We start from the raw sequence: 18,070 nt of genomic DNA, 5'->3' as shown, positions 1-18,070 counted from the left end.
ACAATGGTGATCAGGTTGGATCTTTATGTAACTCTCTATGTAATACTGGTTTGTCTATGGAATACAGGCCGTGGGGATAGCGAGGACTGGACTAGCATTCTACTAGTGGTGGTCTGTCGGTGTGTGTGTACATGTGTGTGTCCAGTCAGTTTGTGTAAAAGTGGATGTGGATGGATGCGTGTGTGTGTGTGGGCTGTGGGGGGTTTGGGAATGTTTTGGGAAAGTTGTCGGAGACCCTGTAGCGTTGTTTGGCTCTCTCCCTCTCTCTGCAGCTCCAAAAAAAGGGGGGGGGGGACACACACCAGCATGTACTTTATAACAGGGGGCTGGAGAGGAGAGGTGAGGGGGGGGGGGGCAGGTCAGGGTATCAGGGGGTCACATGATGGGCTGCGGGGGGAGTGTGCATGGAGAGGGGAGGTGTTGTCTTTACATCATAGCAGGACGCAGCAGCGGCAAAACCTCTGACGGCTCCCCCCGACCGAGGGGGGCGGAGTGACAGGAGCGAAATACGCGTGCACTTTGATGTTAGGCAGATGGGTCTGTGGAGAGAGGAGAGAGAAACAAACACATGGCAATGTGTTAATGCTTCATACCCACACGTTTAGAGAAACAAACACATGGCAACGTGTTAATGCTTCATACCCACACGTTTAGAGAAACAAACACATGGCAACGTGTTAATGCTTCATATCCACACGTTTAGAGAAACAAACACATGGCAATGTGTTAATGGTTCATACCCACACGTTTAGAGAAACAAACACATGGCAATGTGTTAATGCTTCATACCCACACGTTTAAACGCGGTTGCACCAGGCTAGACTCCGTTTCCAGTCTCTATCCGCGACGCGTTGCTCAACTAGAGACTGAGAACTTTCTCCCAGCTTTCATGGTTAAAACTGGGTCAAAATAATTTTCAGAGTTTGGAAAAAGAAAAAGAAAAAAAGACTGCATCGCAGAACCAATCCAGAGTCTTTAGTGCTTGTAAATGGATAAAATGGAATCAAATAATGCAACGTTGCCCGGGACATCCATTTTCAATGTTTTAAAAAGCTGTCTCCGTGTTACAAAATGATTTGCTGTATCTCCTGTTCGTTTCACTACGGAGGATAATGGGGAGAGTGTCATTCCCGGTAACGTGACAAATGGGAAATGGGGGTTTGTTAGCCGCCATTCTCGCCGCCGTTCAAACTACTATTTTTGACAATAAGTTCCCAGACGATTGGTAGGCGGAGATCTCCAATTGTCTGGGAGCCTAAACTAGCACCAGGCAGCTCTGCACTGGAGGCTCCAAATCGCAAAGGGAGGTAATTGTGGGGGGGGGGAGGGGAAGAAGAAGAACTAAAGGCCTAAACATGGTCGTCCGTCCGCCTCGAATTGGAGCCATCTCGCCGTCTGGCGGCGCCAGCGAGCCCTACATGCTCGGACGCCACTACGCCCTCCCTCCTCCCACCCTCCCTCCTCCTGTGGAAGCTCCGTGTGAAAATGGCGGAGATTGTGTGCCAGGCAGTCTGAATGAAATTGAATGTAACGTTCCCAATTCTATGTATTAAATTCTAAAAAACGACCCTCAACATTTGGGAAGGCTAAGCCACACAACTAGTTCGTTATAATCTAACGTCATGCTTTGAAAGGCGACTTTACGACGATGAGCCATGGCAACGGCCAGTCACAACTCTCCTGCAGCTGACGTCACGCACGTATCGTCGGCGCTGAGTCACATTTTCGAGCAGCCCCCGTCAGCCGACGGCGCCCCCTCCCCGTAGGACGGGGCTCCACCCGCCGTCATACGGGGAGGGCGGGGCGAGGCTCTGACAGACGACCATGTTTAGGCCTTAACTTTGATACCCAGAAATCCAGTTATGTGATGTTAGCAAACTACACACTAATCTCATGTTCGGTAACCTGGTCGGGCTGTGATGCTTTATAACAAGGGACAAGAGAGGCTAAATATTTGTGAGTTCAGGTTTCTCTCACGGCTGTATAGACGGTTTCAACTCGACAACATAAACATTCTAAATTGCCCCCAGCTTACTTCCTGTTGCAGGGGTCTGCTAGTACAATAACTGACAGCACATATTCTATGATAGCAACACAATTCTGTGAAAACTGTCTATAGGAGAGAGCTTGGATTTCACATCATGAGAAATATGGTTAGGCAATTAAATGTTTGTCTCTAGTTCCACTTTGTCTTTGAATAGAAAATAGAAGAAGGAATTATTACAGCTGACTCAGGATTTCCATATGACCCAGATTTGTCAGCTAATAAACGTTAGGGTTAGCATGGGGGTGGCTGTAGCTCGGGAGGTAGAGTGGGTCGTCCACTAATCGCCTTGGATAAAAGAGGTCGGTGGTTCGATCCCCACCTCCTCCAGTCTTCATGTCGAAGTGTCCTTGGGCAAGATACTGAAGCCCAAATTGCTCCAGATGGCTCTGCCAGCACCCTGCGTGGTAGCTTGCCGCTATCGGTGTGTGAATGTCTGTGAGAATGGGTGAATGTACCTACTCACTGTAAAGCGCTTTGGATAAAAGTGCTATATAAATGCGGGCCATTTACCATTTAAAGCATAGTTTCAACATTGTGTCTTCCAGCCATATGATTATAGAATATATTTGGGAAACTGTAATTATAAATGAACATTATAAAATGCAATCAAATTGAGAAATTGCTAAAAAATCTTGACCCCAGAACAGACCGACTGAAATGCCCACAAGCGCCTATGGCTGCACAATGAATTTAATATTAATCAAGATCAAGATTTTGGCTTCCCACAATTATGAAAACAAGAAAATCCAAGATCGAGATAAAATCTGCTGCATTCCGTTTATCAATGTTGCTCTCATTTTGTCTTGTGTTGTAAATCCAGCGCACCCCTTTCCCTCGCAGTGGTGTGCTCCGCCCCTCCTCCAAAGCCCAAACACCCTGTGGTGCGTGAAGTTTTTCAGCTAAAGTTGAGAACGGAGAGCCGGCTATTTGTCCAATTATTTTTAAACCTCCCTTGGTAGAAGATATCAGTTCAAAGAAATCCAGTTTTCTTCTTTGTTGTTTTTCATTCAATAAATGCACGATGTTCCCAAAGTTAAATAATCATGATCTCAATATTAATCAAAAATAATCGTTGATTATCATTTTTGACATAATCACTTCAACATTCAATTCCCTGTGTGGCTCCATGGGTTGAGCCTGGCACTAACACTGTTCAGATTAGGAGCTTGATTCCCTCTGGGGCCATACATGCTGAAAATAGATGCACTGATCCTGATACTTTGTATATCATGCACCAAAATAGCATATGCTAAGACAACTAACCGGGTGTTTACAGTACATACTGCATATGAATCGGTGCTTACTCACTGCTGCCAGCCCACGCAACTCACCCTTAGTCTCTTGATGCCGGCGCGGGTGATCTGCTGGCAGTCGTAGAGCTCGATGCGGTCCAGGCTGTGGCAGCTCTTCAGGTGCTCCAGCGAGGCGTCTGTGATCAGGGGGCAGTTGTCCAGCTCGATCACCTCCAGACGGTCGTGAGCGCACGGGCCGCTGCCGAGGTGTCGGATGCCGTCGTCGGTGATCAGCTCGCAGTGAGACAGACTCTGACGGAACAAAGCAGCACCGAGAGACAGGAGCTCCGTTACTCAGCTGCCCATCAGAACAACTCGTGCTCCGTGACTGGAGACATGACGCAGTGGTGGTCGAATGAGACTACGGGAGCCCAGGATGGTCAAAAGAGAAGTGACAGGCACACACTCACCAGGACTTGCAAACGAGGGCAGTGGATGGACAGCTGGATAAGCGTTCCATCTGTGATCTGATGATGCAACAGTAAAAGAAAGAAATATTCACAAGTGCAGGCTCAGTACAACAGCCAATAGCAGGACTGACTTATTATGTGCAGCTCTGACGGAGGTTTTACCTGCACACATTCTTCTAAGTCCATCTTCTCAAGCTCGTGACAATTCTGCAAGGAGAAGAGGAAAAGCACCGTTATATGAATCTTTATTAATGTGGTAATTGAGTACATTTTTAATATAAAAACACAAACTGCACTTGAGCTATTCTATCTATGAAACTCGTTTCTGAGACACTTTGAGTGACCAGTTACTCTATGTGTCTGGGAAGATAATTGCTACCTCAACTTGTTCAGATATTTGAATCTGTGTATCAAGAGTCAATAGTTTGGGTGTTTTTTTCTTCCAAAGGGGTCCTCTTTTTCACAGCCTAATGTTGCAGGTGTGTGTGTGTGTGTGTGTGTGTGTGTGTGTGTGTTTGTGCGTGTGCGTGTGCGTGTGCGTGTGCGTGTGTGTGTGTGTGTGCGTGTCTGAGTGTAGGTGTGTGTTTTGAATCAGTAGCCTTGTTGTTATTTAGCCTTTCTGATGCTATTGAATGGTTAAATCATTACATTTTATTTTATGGTTAAAAATGGTATGCACAATGGTATGCACAATGGAAGTGGTCCCTGGGAAACTTGGTTTGGTACATAGTGGTACTTGGACTGAAAGGTTTGGGAACCCCTGCATTAATGCATGCCACACTCACCCGTGCTAATGTAGTGAAGCCCACGTCTGTGAGCTGAGAGCAGCGAGCCACTTCTAATATTCTGCAGAGAGAGAGAGAGAGAGAGAGAGAGAGAGAGAGAGAGATGCTCAATGACAGCCTCACTTACAGTCTTTCACTCTTGCACGCAGAGGGTGGATGGGATTTTAAAGTAAATGGATGAAGTATGGCTTGAGATGGGACTTTAAAGTAGCTGGATGAAGTATGGCTTGAGATGGGACTTTAAAGTAGCTGGATGAAGTATGGCTTGAGATGGGACTTTAAAGTAGCTGGATGAAGTATGGCTTGAGATAACGATATTGCCACAAGGCCCTTTTATCCATTCTTCTGCATAATTCCCATCATTATCTCAACCTTAGCAGCAGCTTTTAATAAGTCAAGACATTTGCAAAAAATTATCCATCTTAGCAAGACAGTCTGAAAGTGAGTATTAAAACCTTGCTTCCTTATAACAAGTGAAAAACCCGCCAGTCAGGGAAGAGAATACCACTTGTTTCCAGTGTGAAGTTAATAATATCACTTCGCTAGCATCAAAGTACGGTCGATCAATTTCAGTAAATTCTTGAAACAAGTTGATTTGCATTGGAAATGAACTCGCATTGAAATGATCTCGCACTATTTGTGGATTTTCCATCCCATATGCTTTAAGAAGAATTTGATTTTAGACTCCATACTAGAACAAAAGCCTTGTTGAGATGGCCATCTTGTTGCAGTGTATATTATGGTAGCAGGTTTGATCTCTAGGAAGTAACCCCCAGGTAAAAGTGGGGAAAGTGTCAGCATGTGAGGTGTGGAGGTTTACCTGAGGCGGGGGCAGTTCTGTCCCAGGGCGTGAAGGATGGCGTCGGTTATGTTGGCACAGCCCGACACACACAGGGACTGCAGGCGGTGACAACCCCGACAAATGGTGATCAGACCCTCATCTGTTATCTGCTGCTCAGAAAGAGAGAGAGAGAGGGGGGAGAGAGAGAGGTGTCACTCAAATCAACATCCACAGTGAAACGCACACCTAACAACTGTCACACAAATCTGACATTGAGGATAATTGGTTATATGCATATTTTCTTTGTTCACTGGTTGCTATCCATTGATGACAATTAACTCATGACCTACTCTATGCATATGCCACCTTGATGATGACAGCAATATCTCTGACATGAACTGTTCATGTCTTTCTTTTCTCTATTCACCGTCGTTTTAAGTAGCACTAAAGATCAGACAAGGAAAGAATGGCTGAGAGAGAGAGAAAGAAAAAGCAGAATAACAAAGAGGTGTAACCAGGACTGTAGTGGTAAAAAAAAAGTGGGTAAACTAATTATAAATGTCTGCGGGAGCTCTCTCATGCGGTTATAAAAAAGGTGGATAAACTAGAAACTTCAGTCACCCCTGAGACTAAATGGCCTGCATTTATATAGCGCTTTTATCCAAAGCGCTTTAGTGAGTAGGTACATTCACCCATTCACACACATTCACACACCGATGGCGGCCAGCTACCACGCAGGGTGATGGGCAGGGTGTTGGCACAGCCATCGGGAGCAACTTAGCGTTCAGTATCTTGCCCAAGGACACATCGACATGCAGACTGGAGGAGGCGGGGTTCGAACCACCGACCTTTCCCCCCCAAAAGCCATTAGTGGATGACCCGCTCTACCTCCTGAGCTACAGCCGCCCCTAAGACTAGATAGAGTATATGACACTAGAACAATTGAAACTGAATCATATCCCGATAAATATAATATTATCATCACCATCATCATTTTCTCTAACAAAGAGGAACCACGTTCTCCAGGTTTTGTACCCAGAGAACCCATTCTTATTCAGATATCTTGGAGGTGAGAGGTCAAGGGACCCATTTGAAAATGTCCATGGTACCAATAGATCTAGAGGTCTTCTAGTTTCATATGATACCAGTAGCTTCACTGTCTCTAGCTTTAAAAATGAGCCCGCTACAGCCTCTGAAAGACCGTCATGTCGGCAGCCTGGGCCCTGGGTGTAACAATTGGCACAGGATGAGAGGAAGAGTTCCCGAGGTGATGGATGAGAGGGAGAGGAGGGGAAGAGGAGGACAGGTGATGAATGAGGAGAGTCTTGGAGACAGATGCCGGAGCAGAAGACACCAGAGAGAAACAATTGCATTGTCTGAGCAGGTTTCACACACTATTACCAGGATGCACACACTTGCTCAGGAGTTTCATAACCGTGTTTACAGGGAGGCATTCCATTTCACCAAGATGAAATGTCAAGTATGATTATAGCGGCCAAACAGGAGCACCGCTGATATGAAACCAAAGCATGAGAATAAAGTTGTTGTGACTGTGAGGTTTTGAATACGACGTGCGGCAGCAAAACGATCATCTTCCAGGCGTGTCGAATGTACTTACTGAGCATGTCTGCAGGTTGAGTGTGACCAGCTCTGGACAGTGAGCCCCAATATGCTTCAGAGCCTCGTCTTCTAGCTGCAGGAGAGATGGACAGTGTCACCTGTAATCAAATTACACCAGCAGCCCTATGATCTAACCCGCTTCCCGCACTCCATCTCACTGGCTATGTGCCATTTACAAGGTCAACGACAAGGCATGTAATGTGATTTGATACATGCTTTAAAAGTAATATCATCTGTGACACGTTCATGTAAATAAATGTCTTGTTTTGATACTCTATCACCAGCTGATACAACACAGTAGTGATTCAACCTACTGTATACCCACTTCATTAAACATTTTAGCATTTGCTGTTCTAAACCATGGCTGAACAGACAAAGAAAAGAGCGTCACCTACAGGAAGTCAACTTCATCAACAGAAAATCCAAGGGAAAAGACGTCACCATAAAGGACAAACAGGGAAGTGCAGTGAAAAAACATCGCAACAATAACCGCTTAGCACCAAAAACAAAGTGAAACAGAAATATGGGGCCACGGTCGCTACGTCACATTATTTAGGAGTTGTCAATGCTCAGATAGATGTCATCTGATAAGGTCACATCATTCAGGCATGTTGAATTCAGGAACAACCATTGGTTTAGTTTGGCTGTTAATCAAAGTCACCCATTTGCGGGATTGGCTAAGCGTTCACACGTGTTAGGGAAGTGTGGACTGTGGTTGGTTGGGACCTGGCTAAGAGGGCGGCCTTGCGAGCTGTCCATCACCATTACCCCGAGGAGCGGGTGTGGTTTGAGGTGATTGAGCGAGAGACAGACACAGAGAGAGAGACAAAGGAGGCGTGTGGAAACGTTTGGCAGACGCTGTATTGAAACACAATTCCACATGGGACTCAGAATGGACTGAAGCAAGTGGACGTTTATGTGTTTGTGTTTCTGGACCGGAGGGTCCCTCCTTTCACACGGTGAGATTCCAGCTAAACACAACAGACGCTTGGACACACCGAGCAGCTGACCGAGAGCCAAGGTGCCCCGTGACCGGGAAAGTGGCGTGGGTCAGCGCAGAGATCGCGACGGGCAGATCTGCGTTGAGGAAAGGCCGCAAAGCCTTCACTACTACTGCTAAATGCTACTCCAGCCCAACCCAATGTACATTTCTAGATTGCGGTGGGATGGCTTTTGAATGTGGGGACCCTAGATAACAATGCCAAATTAAAGATAATGATAGATGAGATAAACAAACACATTCAAACCGTGGCGTAATAAAACAAAACAATTATTTTGGAGATTACTGCTTTAATTGGGTTCTATGTTACGTATTTGTTTACTGTGTTCATTGTGTTTTCATTATGTATTTCTAGAGAAAAACCTGTCTACAAACCAAATGCCCCCTTTTCAAACTGAATTGAAACTGGATCCTGGACTTTCTGACAGACCGCCGCCAGGTGGTGAGAGTGGACAACCACACCTCCTCCCCACTGACCATCAGCATAGGAGCGCCTCAGGGCTGTGTCTCCAGCCTCTTCTGGTACGACCTTTAAACCCACGACTGCGTGGCGACACAGACTTCAAACACCATCATGAAGTTTGCAGACGACACAGCAGTTGTGGGGCTGATCTCCAATGTTGATGAGACGGCCTACAGGAAAGAGATGGATGCCCTGGAACAGTGGTGCCAGGACAAACACCTCTCCCTGAACGTCTCCAAGACCAAGGAGGTCATTGTGGATTACAGGAAGGGGAGGGAGACTCACCCCCCAGTCACCATCAACGGCACAGTGGTGGAAAGGGTGGACAGCTTCAAGTACCTGACATGGGCCAGCCACACCGCCACTCTCGTCAAAAAGCCCAACAGCGACTACACAGACTCAGACGCTTAAAAGAAATTTGGCCTGAGGCCCAAAATCCTCAGAGGCTTCTACAGAGGCACCATTGAGAGCCTGCTGACCGGCTGTTTCACTACCTTGTACGGGAACTGTACCACCATGGACCACAAGGCGCTGAGAAGGGTGAGGCGCGCGGCCCAGCACGTGACAGGATGTGAACTGCCAAAACTGCAGGAACTGTACAATCAGCGGTGCCTTGGGAGGTCCCGGAAGATCATCAAGGACATGAACCACCCGCACAACAGCCTGTTCTCCCTGTTGCCCTCAGGGAGAAGATACAAGGTCCTGAAAGCACGCACAAACTGTTTGCGGGACAGTTTCTTTCCGCAGGCTACGAGACTCCTCAATAAATAAACCCTCAATAAACCTGGATTATTGACATTTGCACACCTCTTTGCACATCTGGACACTTTTATATCTATTCCATCTTATTCTATTTTAATACCTTATTATTCTATTTTAATACCGTATTTTAATACCTTGTTATTCTATTTACATACACTGTTTACATTGTTTTCCCTAGTTAACTATGTTGCACTATTGTTGTTGTTGTGATTGTGTTTGCTGTGATTTTGCACATATTTTACCTACTGCACCTTGTCTGTAACGGAGCCTACACGGCATATGAATTTCACACGTGCGTTCTTGTACCATGGAGGGACAATACAAATCTTGAATCTTGAATTAAAGCAGACATTGAGCTCCGTCAGTCTCCGCCCTCAGCCCGTCCCCGTACCTGTGTGCAGCCCTTGAGGAAAAGGCCTTTGAGCACGGGGCAGGATCGCACCAGAGCCTGGATGCCGTCCTTGGTGACCTGATCACACCAGGAGATGTTGAGCTGCTCCAGCAGGGGACAGCCCTCACTAGGGGGGAGGGAAGAGTGGAGAAACAGGTGAGAAGTTGAGCCATAACTTACACACCAACATTCAACCCGTCACATTATTCCCATAACCTGCCCACAATGCATGTGCTCAGCACAGAGGCAACCATCTGCTGCAAGTCAGAGGTGCTTCCTACTCAACATAAGTTGACCCCTGGCCTGCGCACCTGAGAGCTTTGAGGGACAGGTTGGTGATTGAGGTACAGGAGGCGAGGTCCAGGTGCTTCAGCTTCGGACAGAACTTGCTGAGGCTATTACATGTGCTGCAAAAGAGACAACAAGAGAGTGCTTTGATGGAGACGTGGCCTTACACTGGGCAGCACCGTTACAGGCAGTGTTGTAGTCAAGTCGAGTGTCTGACGTGTCCTGGACTCATTTTCAGGACTTGAGCAGTGATGATGATGACGACTCGGCCTTTGACTTGGACTCGAGCATTCATGCATTCTGACTCAGAAGTTGGAGACGAGGACTCGGACTTGTTCATTGATAAAGACTGTTTTTTGTTTTGTTAAGTTTTTTTTAAAGGCCCTAATAATTTGCCATTAGATATTGTTACCTATATTAATACCATGACATTATTCAATTGTTACCTATATTAATACCATGACATTATTCAATTTTGTGCAAGGGCAGGCACGTGTGTTCCACTTGCATGTGGAGTCACGCTCATGTTCAGTAACTCCGGATTCAGGTGATGGGGACTTGACATGAACCCGACTCGGACTCTTCTATGGTGACTCGGACTTGGACTCGAACACTGGGGAGTCAAGACTCGACTCGGACTCGAGACATAGTGACTTGACTACAACTCTGGTTACAGGAAACAATAACACACAAACCTGTCAGTGATCTTGGTGCAGCCGTTCAGACTCAGCAGCTCGATGTTCCTGCAGTTCTGGGAGAACGTCCTACAAACAAACAAAGAAAAAACAAACAGAAAACATAAGCACTCACATGTTTGCTTGTATGTAGGCTCGTCCCTCTTTCTACAGGATCTGTCCTTGAACAAACCCCACCACTGTGACGGCACAAACTCACCTCAGGGCACTGTCTCCCACACCCAGGCACCCGCGCAGGCTCAGCTTCCTAAGGAAACCCCCACATCGCTTTGAGATGTTCTCCACCACCCGGCCCTAGGCATACATTACAGTTTGAGGTGAAAAGGAGAAAATACAGGAGGAAAGACAGACTGAAGTTACTGGTTCAGACAGAGTAAAGCGGGTCCGACTCACTCACCTCAATGTCTCGCTGAAAGTCGAAGAGGTCGATCCGTTGCCAGTTGCTGCCATCCAAGGCCAGAACATTCCAGGACTGAAAGTAGGGAGGGAGAAACAGGTTCAAATAAATGTTCCTCTCAAACTTTACACACACACACACTGAAGGACAGACAAACACACACACGTTGAACACAGACTCACCCGTGAGACCTGGGCACAGCGGCAGAGTGTCACCACATCCAGAAAGGAGAAGATTCTGGAAGACAGAAAGGGACACACACACACACACACACACACACACACACACACACACACACACACACACACACACACACACACACACACACGAGTGAATCTGCTAATATTGTCTTTGACTGTCAGGCAGGATAGATGTGTTTACCCTGTTTGCAGGAGAGGCCTGTTTACTCTAAGCATGACGGCGAGACGTGCCATCTCCTTTTGGAGCTGGAGAGGCTGTGAAGGAGCCACAATGCAGGAAGAGAAACGCTGCTGTTAGGGCTAAAGCTGGAGAGGCTGAAGGAGCCACAATGCAGGAAGAGAAACGCTGCTGTTAGGGCTAAAGCTAGAGAGACTGAAGGAGCCACAATGCAGGAAGAGAAACGCTGCTGTTAGGGCTAAAGCTAGAGAGACTGAAGGAGCCACAATGCAGGAACACAAACGCTGCTGTTAGGACTAAAGCTGGAGAGACTGAAGGAGCCACAATGCAGGAACACAAACGTGCTGTTAGGGCTAAAGCTGGAGAGGCTGTGAAGGAGCCACAATGCAGGAACACAAACGTGCTGTTAGGGCTAAAGCTGGAGAGGCTGAAGGAGCCACAATGCAGGAAGAGAAACGCTGCTGTTAGGACTAAAGCTGGAGAGGCTGAAGGAGCCACAATGCAGGAACACAAACGCTGCTGTTAGGACTAAAGCTGGAGAGGCTGAAGGAGCCATGCAGGAACACAAACGCTGCGGTTAGGACTAAAGCTGGAGAGACTGAAGGAGCCACAATGCAGGAACACAAACGCTGCTGTTAGGACTAAAGCTGGAGAGACTGAAGGAGCCACAATGCAGGAACACAAACGCTGCTGTTAGGACTAAAGCTGGAGAGGCTGAAGGAGCCATGCAGGAACACAAACGCTGCTGTTAGGGCTAAAGCTGAAGAGACTGAAGGAGCCATGCAGGAACACAAACGCTGCTGTTAGGACTAAAGCTGGAGAGACTGAAGGAGCCATGCAGGAACACAAACGCTGCTGTTAGGACTAAAGCTGAAGAGACTGAAGGAGCCACAATGCAGGAACACAAACGCTGCTGTTAGGGCTACAGCGGGGATGCAGCGAGCCCAGGCACAGCCCCACAAATCAGGCCGCTGCACCTGGCCGGGCAGTGCAGAGTCAGCAGCCGCAGACCAGGCAGCTCGGCTGGCAAGGCCCCGGCTTGAGTTATGGCCTCCATTTTCTGTTTGCTCAGGGGCTCTTCACTTTTTGGGTGTCTTAAATCGATTTGAATGTTTTATAGCCTCAAGCATCTGTTTGTAATTACACTTTTCTCATGGGGGAGGGCAGAGGAGGGTACATTCGCAGCATGGTGGTCTGTTGCCTTGGTTTAGTTGACGAATTAGCTGAGGAGAAGTGAATGGCTTTATCCATTGCTCGAGGTTTTGTTGAGCTCTAAATGTCAATAACGTCAAGTGAGTGTACTATGATGGGGAGCTGCACGGTGTGTGTGTGTGTGGTGTGGAGTGTGGTTGAGAGGTTGGGTGTGTGTGTGTGTGTGTGTGTGTGGGTTGGGCTGGTGGGCTGCAAGGTCATTGGTGCCCTTTGTGTGTGTTTGGACGTGCTAATCGGGACCAGAGAGTGGGCGGGGAGCGTTGAGTGCGCAACACGCCATTTTAACCCTGGAGAAACTGACTGAACCATTTAGAAACATCACTCACCGTAGCAACAGCTCCTTAGGTAGCTTCTTGTTGATGACGGCCTCGTCGCTGTTTGAGAACATCTGAAAAGGGGGCAGAGGATAACGTTAGCCCTCGCAGGCTGCGTGGTGGTGGTGCCTCCTCCATCCACCACGTGACTCAAGGACGCCTCCAGCACATAACCAAGGTTAACCGTCACAATCTCATCAAACACGTCCAATGTCAAGGCTCGGAAAACACGGAGGCCGGCAGAGGATGAAGCAGATGTGCAGGAAGGGTTTTCTGTCTTCTAAGCAAAAATAATAGGACCTTGTACCTCCTCAAGAGCTGCGATAGCCTCTGTTTGCATGCATATTCTTTCCTTATTCAGTTTCATGTTGTTTTTAGACAATTACATTCGCACAGTGTCCACACATCAGCATGTACTGAGGATGTATATTGGAGTTAACGACAATTATATCTTTTGTGGCTCTCTGAAGAATAGCGGCTGCTTATATAATTGCACGGTCTGTGAAGACAAATACTAGCCTATATTTCATGGAAATGCCAACAGACAGTGAATTAGCATTTAAAAAGACCCAGCTACCCACTCAGGACCGCAGGCTTCCCACAGTTTGTTTGGAATCTTCCGCTAGATTGTAAAGTCCAATCGGGTGAGAGGACGACGGTCTATAAGCTAATCTGTGAGCAACATCTGGCTCAATCCATTTTACTCTATGGACTCAGACAGATCAATCTAATGTTTTTATTTATTTCTTTTCTTTTTTTCCTGTCTTTAAAAGGAGGAAGGAACAGGAACATGATATTCACAAGAGGCAAACATCTGTACACTAAATTAGCTAGTCGTTATTTGCACTTCCTTGCAGATAAATATAATCATTCAACAGTAAATGTAATGTTTCTTCACTGACTTTAAGGCAAAGGAATGATTCACAAGTCCAATGGCAGTATATTAGTCAAATTGGGCATTAGTCAGTCATTTGATCAAGGGAGATACAGTATATCTTAAAAACATATTCACAACAGCTTGTTCTTCACCAAGCAGATATATCAATTCGGCAAAACAAACTTCTGCCTGTTGAAATTTAATGATGGGACTTTCAAAAACACAGCGAGCTCTAGGTCAAAGCCTCTTCTATGTCTCTCACACACACACACACACACACACACACACACACACACACACACACACACACACACACACACACACACACACACACACACACACACACACACACACACACACACACACACACACACACACACACACACACACACACACACACACACACGCAGGGGCTGCCTGCCAGCACCGACGTGTAAATGTTGAGGGAGGATGGGGCAGACATTTTGCATTTGGATTTGGGGTAAATTGACTGTGACAGCTCGCCTTTCAGAGCACTACTCAACCGGCCAAATAATCCAGGGCCGCTTCCAAAAGAACCAGATGCGCATGGTCAACGGGCAAACACTGTCCCCTTTTGAACCTGATGCTGCATGAATGTGAGCATTATGTTTCCTCTGCTGGTCAGTGATGTGGAGGGACATTAAGAGATGGGTGAACTGTGACCTCCAGCTGGTGTTTATTGTTAAACATCACAAAAATCAATTATGTATGTTGCCTTAAAGACCCCATTCCCAGAATAAATTTACATCCGTTTGAATGATACTATGGATTTATGTAGGTAATTTATGTCAGAGTGGTGGGTAAAGTGTGTTGGGTTAGTTTATCCCTAAATCTATGAAATGCCCATGGGAATCTGTCAGCAATAAATTTAGATTGTGATGTTGATTGCAGCTTAAATGGCTACACCCTGCTAACATCAAGCCCATATGGACAGCGGAGTGGTTAGGTAATGTCAATCACAACTAGTTATTATTGACAAATTCCATTGACTGACAAACATAACAACATGTGCCCAGTTTCCAGACTGTTGTAGTCTATTGTTGTGGTGCTAATAAATGAACTACAGATCACGTAGGCTTTCTACCGCAGGGCTGTGTCAAGCCAGCCAGAAAACATAAACAAATTTTCCGGTCACAACTTTCAAAATAAAACTGACCAGCATGGGTTTTTGATGGCTGATAACAACCAACACTTCTGTTTTGCAGTGGAGCTCCTAAGAGCTAGCCTGGCATTGCCAGACATGGGCTTGCAGATTCGTCAGGTTCCCAGGCTAAAGAGCTGATGTTTTGTGGCAATATTCTATATTTTTTAGGGGTGTAACATGTACCCCATATTGAATTGAACCTTATCGTACCATATCGTATTGGACCAATATGCATTGCAAACCGAACAAATCTTTCACTGCTGAACAATTCAAGTCTTTTATCACAGTAAACTAAAACTGAGACAAAAAAGACGAAAGGTGAAGGTGACTGAAAATAACAAAATAAATAAGTAGAATAAAGAAAATAAATAAAGGAAATTTCTCTGGCATTTCTACTTGTTTGCTGTATCGAAAAACGTACCAAACCGTGACATAACTGGGACTCTCCACTGAAATCCAGGATAATAGTAATGTCTATATTCAATAATTCACATTTGTGTGGAATCCAGTCAGTAATCATGCAATCTGGGAACCCTAGCCCTACCGTTTTCCCCAGCTTCCTGTACAGCGAGCCTCTCCTGCCACCATCACTTCCTTTTCAGCGCTCCATTGTTTACAGTCTAAATAGCAACTTGCGCCGCAACTTTCCAGTAATTTTCCACTGTTGTTTTAAGACGAGTTGACGTCTTCTATGCAATGTGTTTATGCGTTAACGTTATTACTAGTGAATAGCCAAAATGGACGCGGAAAAGGAAAGCGGAAGCGACGGAAAAGCCACCGTCACTTCCTTTTCCGCGTCTGTTTCGGCTATTCACTAATAACGTTAACGCATAAACACACTGCATAGAAGACGTCAACTCGTCTTAAAGCAACAGTGGACAATTACTGGAAAGTTGCGGCACAAGTTGCTAAGTCTGTAAACAGTGGAGCACGGACGCGGAAAAGGAAGTGGCGGTGGCAGGAGAGGCGCGCTATACAGGAAGCGCGCTGTACAGGAACCTGGTAAAAATGGTACGGCTGTCCCAGAGTCTATTTTTCAAATATAAATAGACTCTGGGTTCCCAGATTGGTAATCATGTTATGGGCTTCCCATTGTCAAACAGTGTATCATTGTTTAATCATGCAATACAAATTTAATTAAAGAAACTGCATCACATATGATGTTCGCGGTGAATGGCATTGTCTGCATGATATCCAATTTTGAAGGCAAATATCGACCTGAGATGTCATCAAATCAATAAATTAGACAAACCCTAATTGCAATATTTAGTAATAGAACATTCCAAAATGAATATATACAGAGGAATTTGCAGTAAAAAAAAATGCTGGGGATGTTTCAAATTTCCTAGGCTAGATTAGCTCCTTTCAGGACTGTGTTGTCACTTTGCTCCTACACAGTCCCTTATACGATTGTTAGGAGAGGCACACAATTAAATCCTGAAAGAGGCTTAAAGACCAATCAGAAAATTTGGAAGGGTGACTGCTGTCTTATCAAATTCTGTTTAAACCCATTAGCTATTGCACATCTGTCCCTAAAGTTTTGTTTAGGCCAGGGCCTAAACAGACCACAGAAGAGGAGCTCCGAACAGTGGCAAATTTGCGCTTTTATTTTGAAGGCAAAATCGCCTTACTTCCGCTCGTCACCTGTCTGACTGCCGCTAGCTTCACATAGCTCCACCGCAGCTGTCGGGCCAGAAGGTAACGGCCTGAATCTTCTGAGTCGTCAGCTGTTGCACCGTTAAAAATAAATAAAACCACACACAAATCCCACGCTAGCTAGGGATTAAACAACACCGAGTGCTCTCACTGTAAAGGCCAATGTCACGGGGCGGATACATAACGTTAGTGTCTTTTTTCAAGTTTTCACCATAATATTTCACAACGCTGCCTGCGACACAAAGTTTATTATCTGCGGTGAATGCTGGTGAGCATTTATGTATGTGTACAGGTCTCTGCTCAGTTCAGGTTTATATTGTGTGCTGTGTAAGCCATGCTAGTCCAGTGGAGCTATAGTATGGCTGATCCAACACCGGGTCCATGGTTAGCAGTCACAGCCTGAGGCCCCCCGCAACCGCAGCGGCCATGGACAGCTCATCAGACGGCCCCAGAAAATGACATAAAACCCCATTCCCGAAGATATAGACGCACTTATAAAACACCTAGCGCGTCGTACTAAAGTGTAGCCAGGAAATACACGTTCGTGCTTGATGTTTGAATGTGTATGTGAGCTGTCTTCGGCGTGCTGTGTGTACAGCCTCTTCATTGTCTTTGTTTTGACGGGGCGAGGACATTTGAGGACCTTTAAAAACCCCAAATGTTTCATTATCGAACAGCACGGCAGGCTAAACGGAAACCACCCATTCGGGTCCTCAACGAAATAACATGCTAGCGTTAGCTGTATAATGATGTTGTTGTTGGGACAAAACAGCGTTTGACCTAATCCAAAACACTGACTGCGGAAGCTGCACCAAATAGCCGTTTTACACTAAAATACAGCGACGAACATCAAGTAGGCCCGCATCCTAACGTTAATGAAGGGTCAGTTGAATGTATGTCAGTCACTGTCAATTATTATACATAGTCAACTCACCTCAAACCGGCTCCGAGAAACGCCGTTTACCTCCTTCCCCATGTCGGACGTGGGTTTACAGACTCAATGAAACTGCTGTAGGCGCAGTAAAATGTAGATACGGGCCCTCTTCTTGCCGATTCCCTTCCACAACTATCATGCTACCGTCCTCTCGGTAGCTCCAAAGGTGCAATCCCGTTGTTTTTCGGCCTGTAACACAAACGCAAGAGCTCTCTTTTTCTGGGATAAAATATACACCAGCCGACAAGCCAGCTCTCTTATCTGCTCACTTCTCCCTCGCCGCCTCCTCCTCCCCGTGTAGCCTCCCATCCACACAATAGCCCGATATGATCTAGCCTAAAATGAAGTTGATACGCCTAATGTTACATCAATTAAAAAATATCAATAGCAATTATATAGCCTAATATTGCCCAAACATAAACGACTATATAGGCTAATTGCATGTTGTTTACATAGGCTACTTTTTTAGTTTGCCTTTTATAACAAAAGCTCAGGCGTACTGCAGGAGGCCTTGTACATGTTTATCAGCACACATAATAAAGTGGTCTGTCAAAAAACATATAAATAGTATGGCTACCCTCATTAAGGTACCAGTAACGTTAA

General features: G+C 46.0%; 1 protein-coding gene across 2 annotated transcripts; it reads right to left on the bottom strand.

Moving 5' to 3' along the window:
• Positions 1-414: 414 nt before the first annotated feature.
• fbxl20 (F-box and leucine-rich repeat protein 20) lies at positions 415-17,590 on the bottom strand. Of its 2 annotated transcripts, XM_083649126.1 has the most exons (15): positions 17,468-17,590; positions 12,848-12,909; positions 11,114-11,168; positions 10,932-11,006; positions 10,734-10,828; positions 10,535-10,603; positions 9,863-9,958; positions 9,552-9,678; positions 6,934-7,008; positions 5,355-5,485; positions 4,535-4,595; positions 3,912-3,956; positions 3,750-3,806; positions 3,379-3,591; positions 415-539 (listed from the first exon to the last, which is right to left on the bottom strand). In XM_083649126.1, exons 1-15 carry the CDS (start codon positions 17,507-17,509, stop codon positions 432-434), a joined length of 1,311 nt encoding a protein of 436 aa, XP_083505252.1. In that variant the 5' UTR covers positions 17,510-17,590; the 3' UTR covers positions 415-431. The 2 variants fall into 2 exon arrangements, with proteins under 2 accessions (XP_083505252.1, XP_083505253.1); XM_083649127.1 differs by lacking the exon at positions 9,863-9,958.
• Positions 17,591-18,070: the final 480 nt, after the last annotated feature.

Source organism: Poromitra crassiceps (genome assembly GCF_964638095.1).
Source record: "Poromitra crassiceps genome assembly, chromosome: 13".
NCBI lineage: Eukaryota > Metazoa > Chordata > Actinopteri > Beryciformes > Melamphaidae > Poromitra > Poromitra crassiceps.
The sequence above is the reverse complement of the archived record's forward strand: the minus strand, read 5'-3'. Positions and strand labels throughout refer to the sequence as shown.

What these genes read in the sequence shown, in the direction of transcription:
- fbxl20 (XM_083649126.1), bottom strand. Translation starts at nt 17,509, where the DNA reads ATGGGGAAGGAGGTAAACGGCGTTTCTCGGAGCCGGTTTGAG. An exon ending in CAGAACTGCCCCCGCCTCAG is followed by an intron (nt 4,596 to 5,354) that starts GTAAACCTCCAC and finishes CTCTCTCTGCAG; the next exon opens with AATATTAGAAGTGGCTCGCT. An exon ending in GCTTCACTACATTAGCACGG is followed by an intron (nt 3,957 to 4,534) that starts GTGAGTGTGGCA and finishes TTCTCCTTGCAG; the next exon opens with AATTGTCACGAGCTTGAGAA.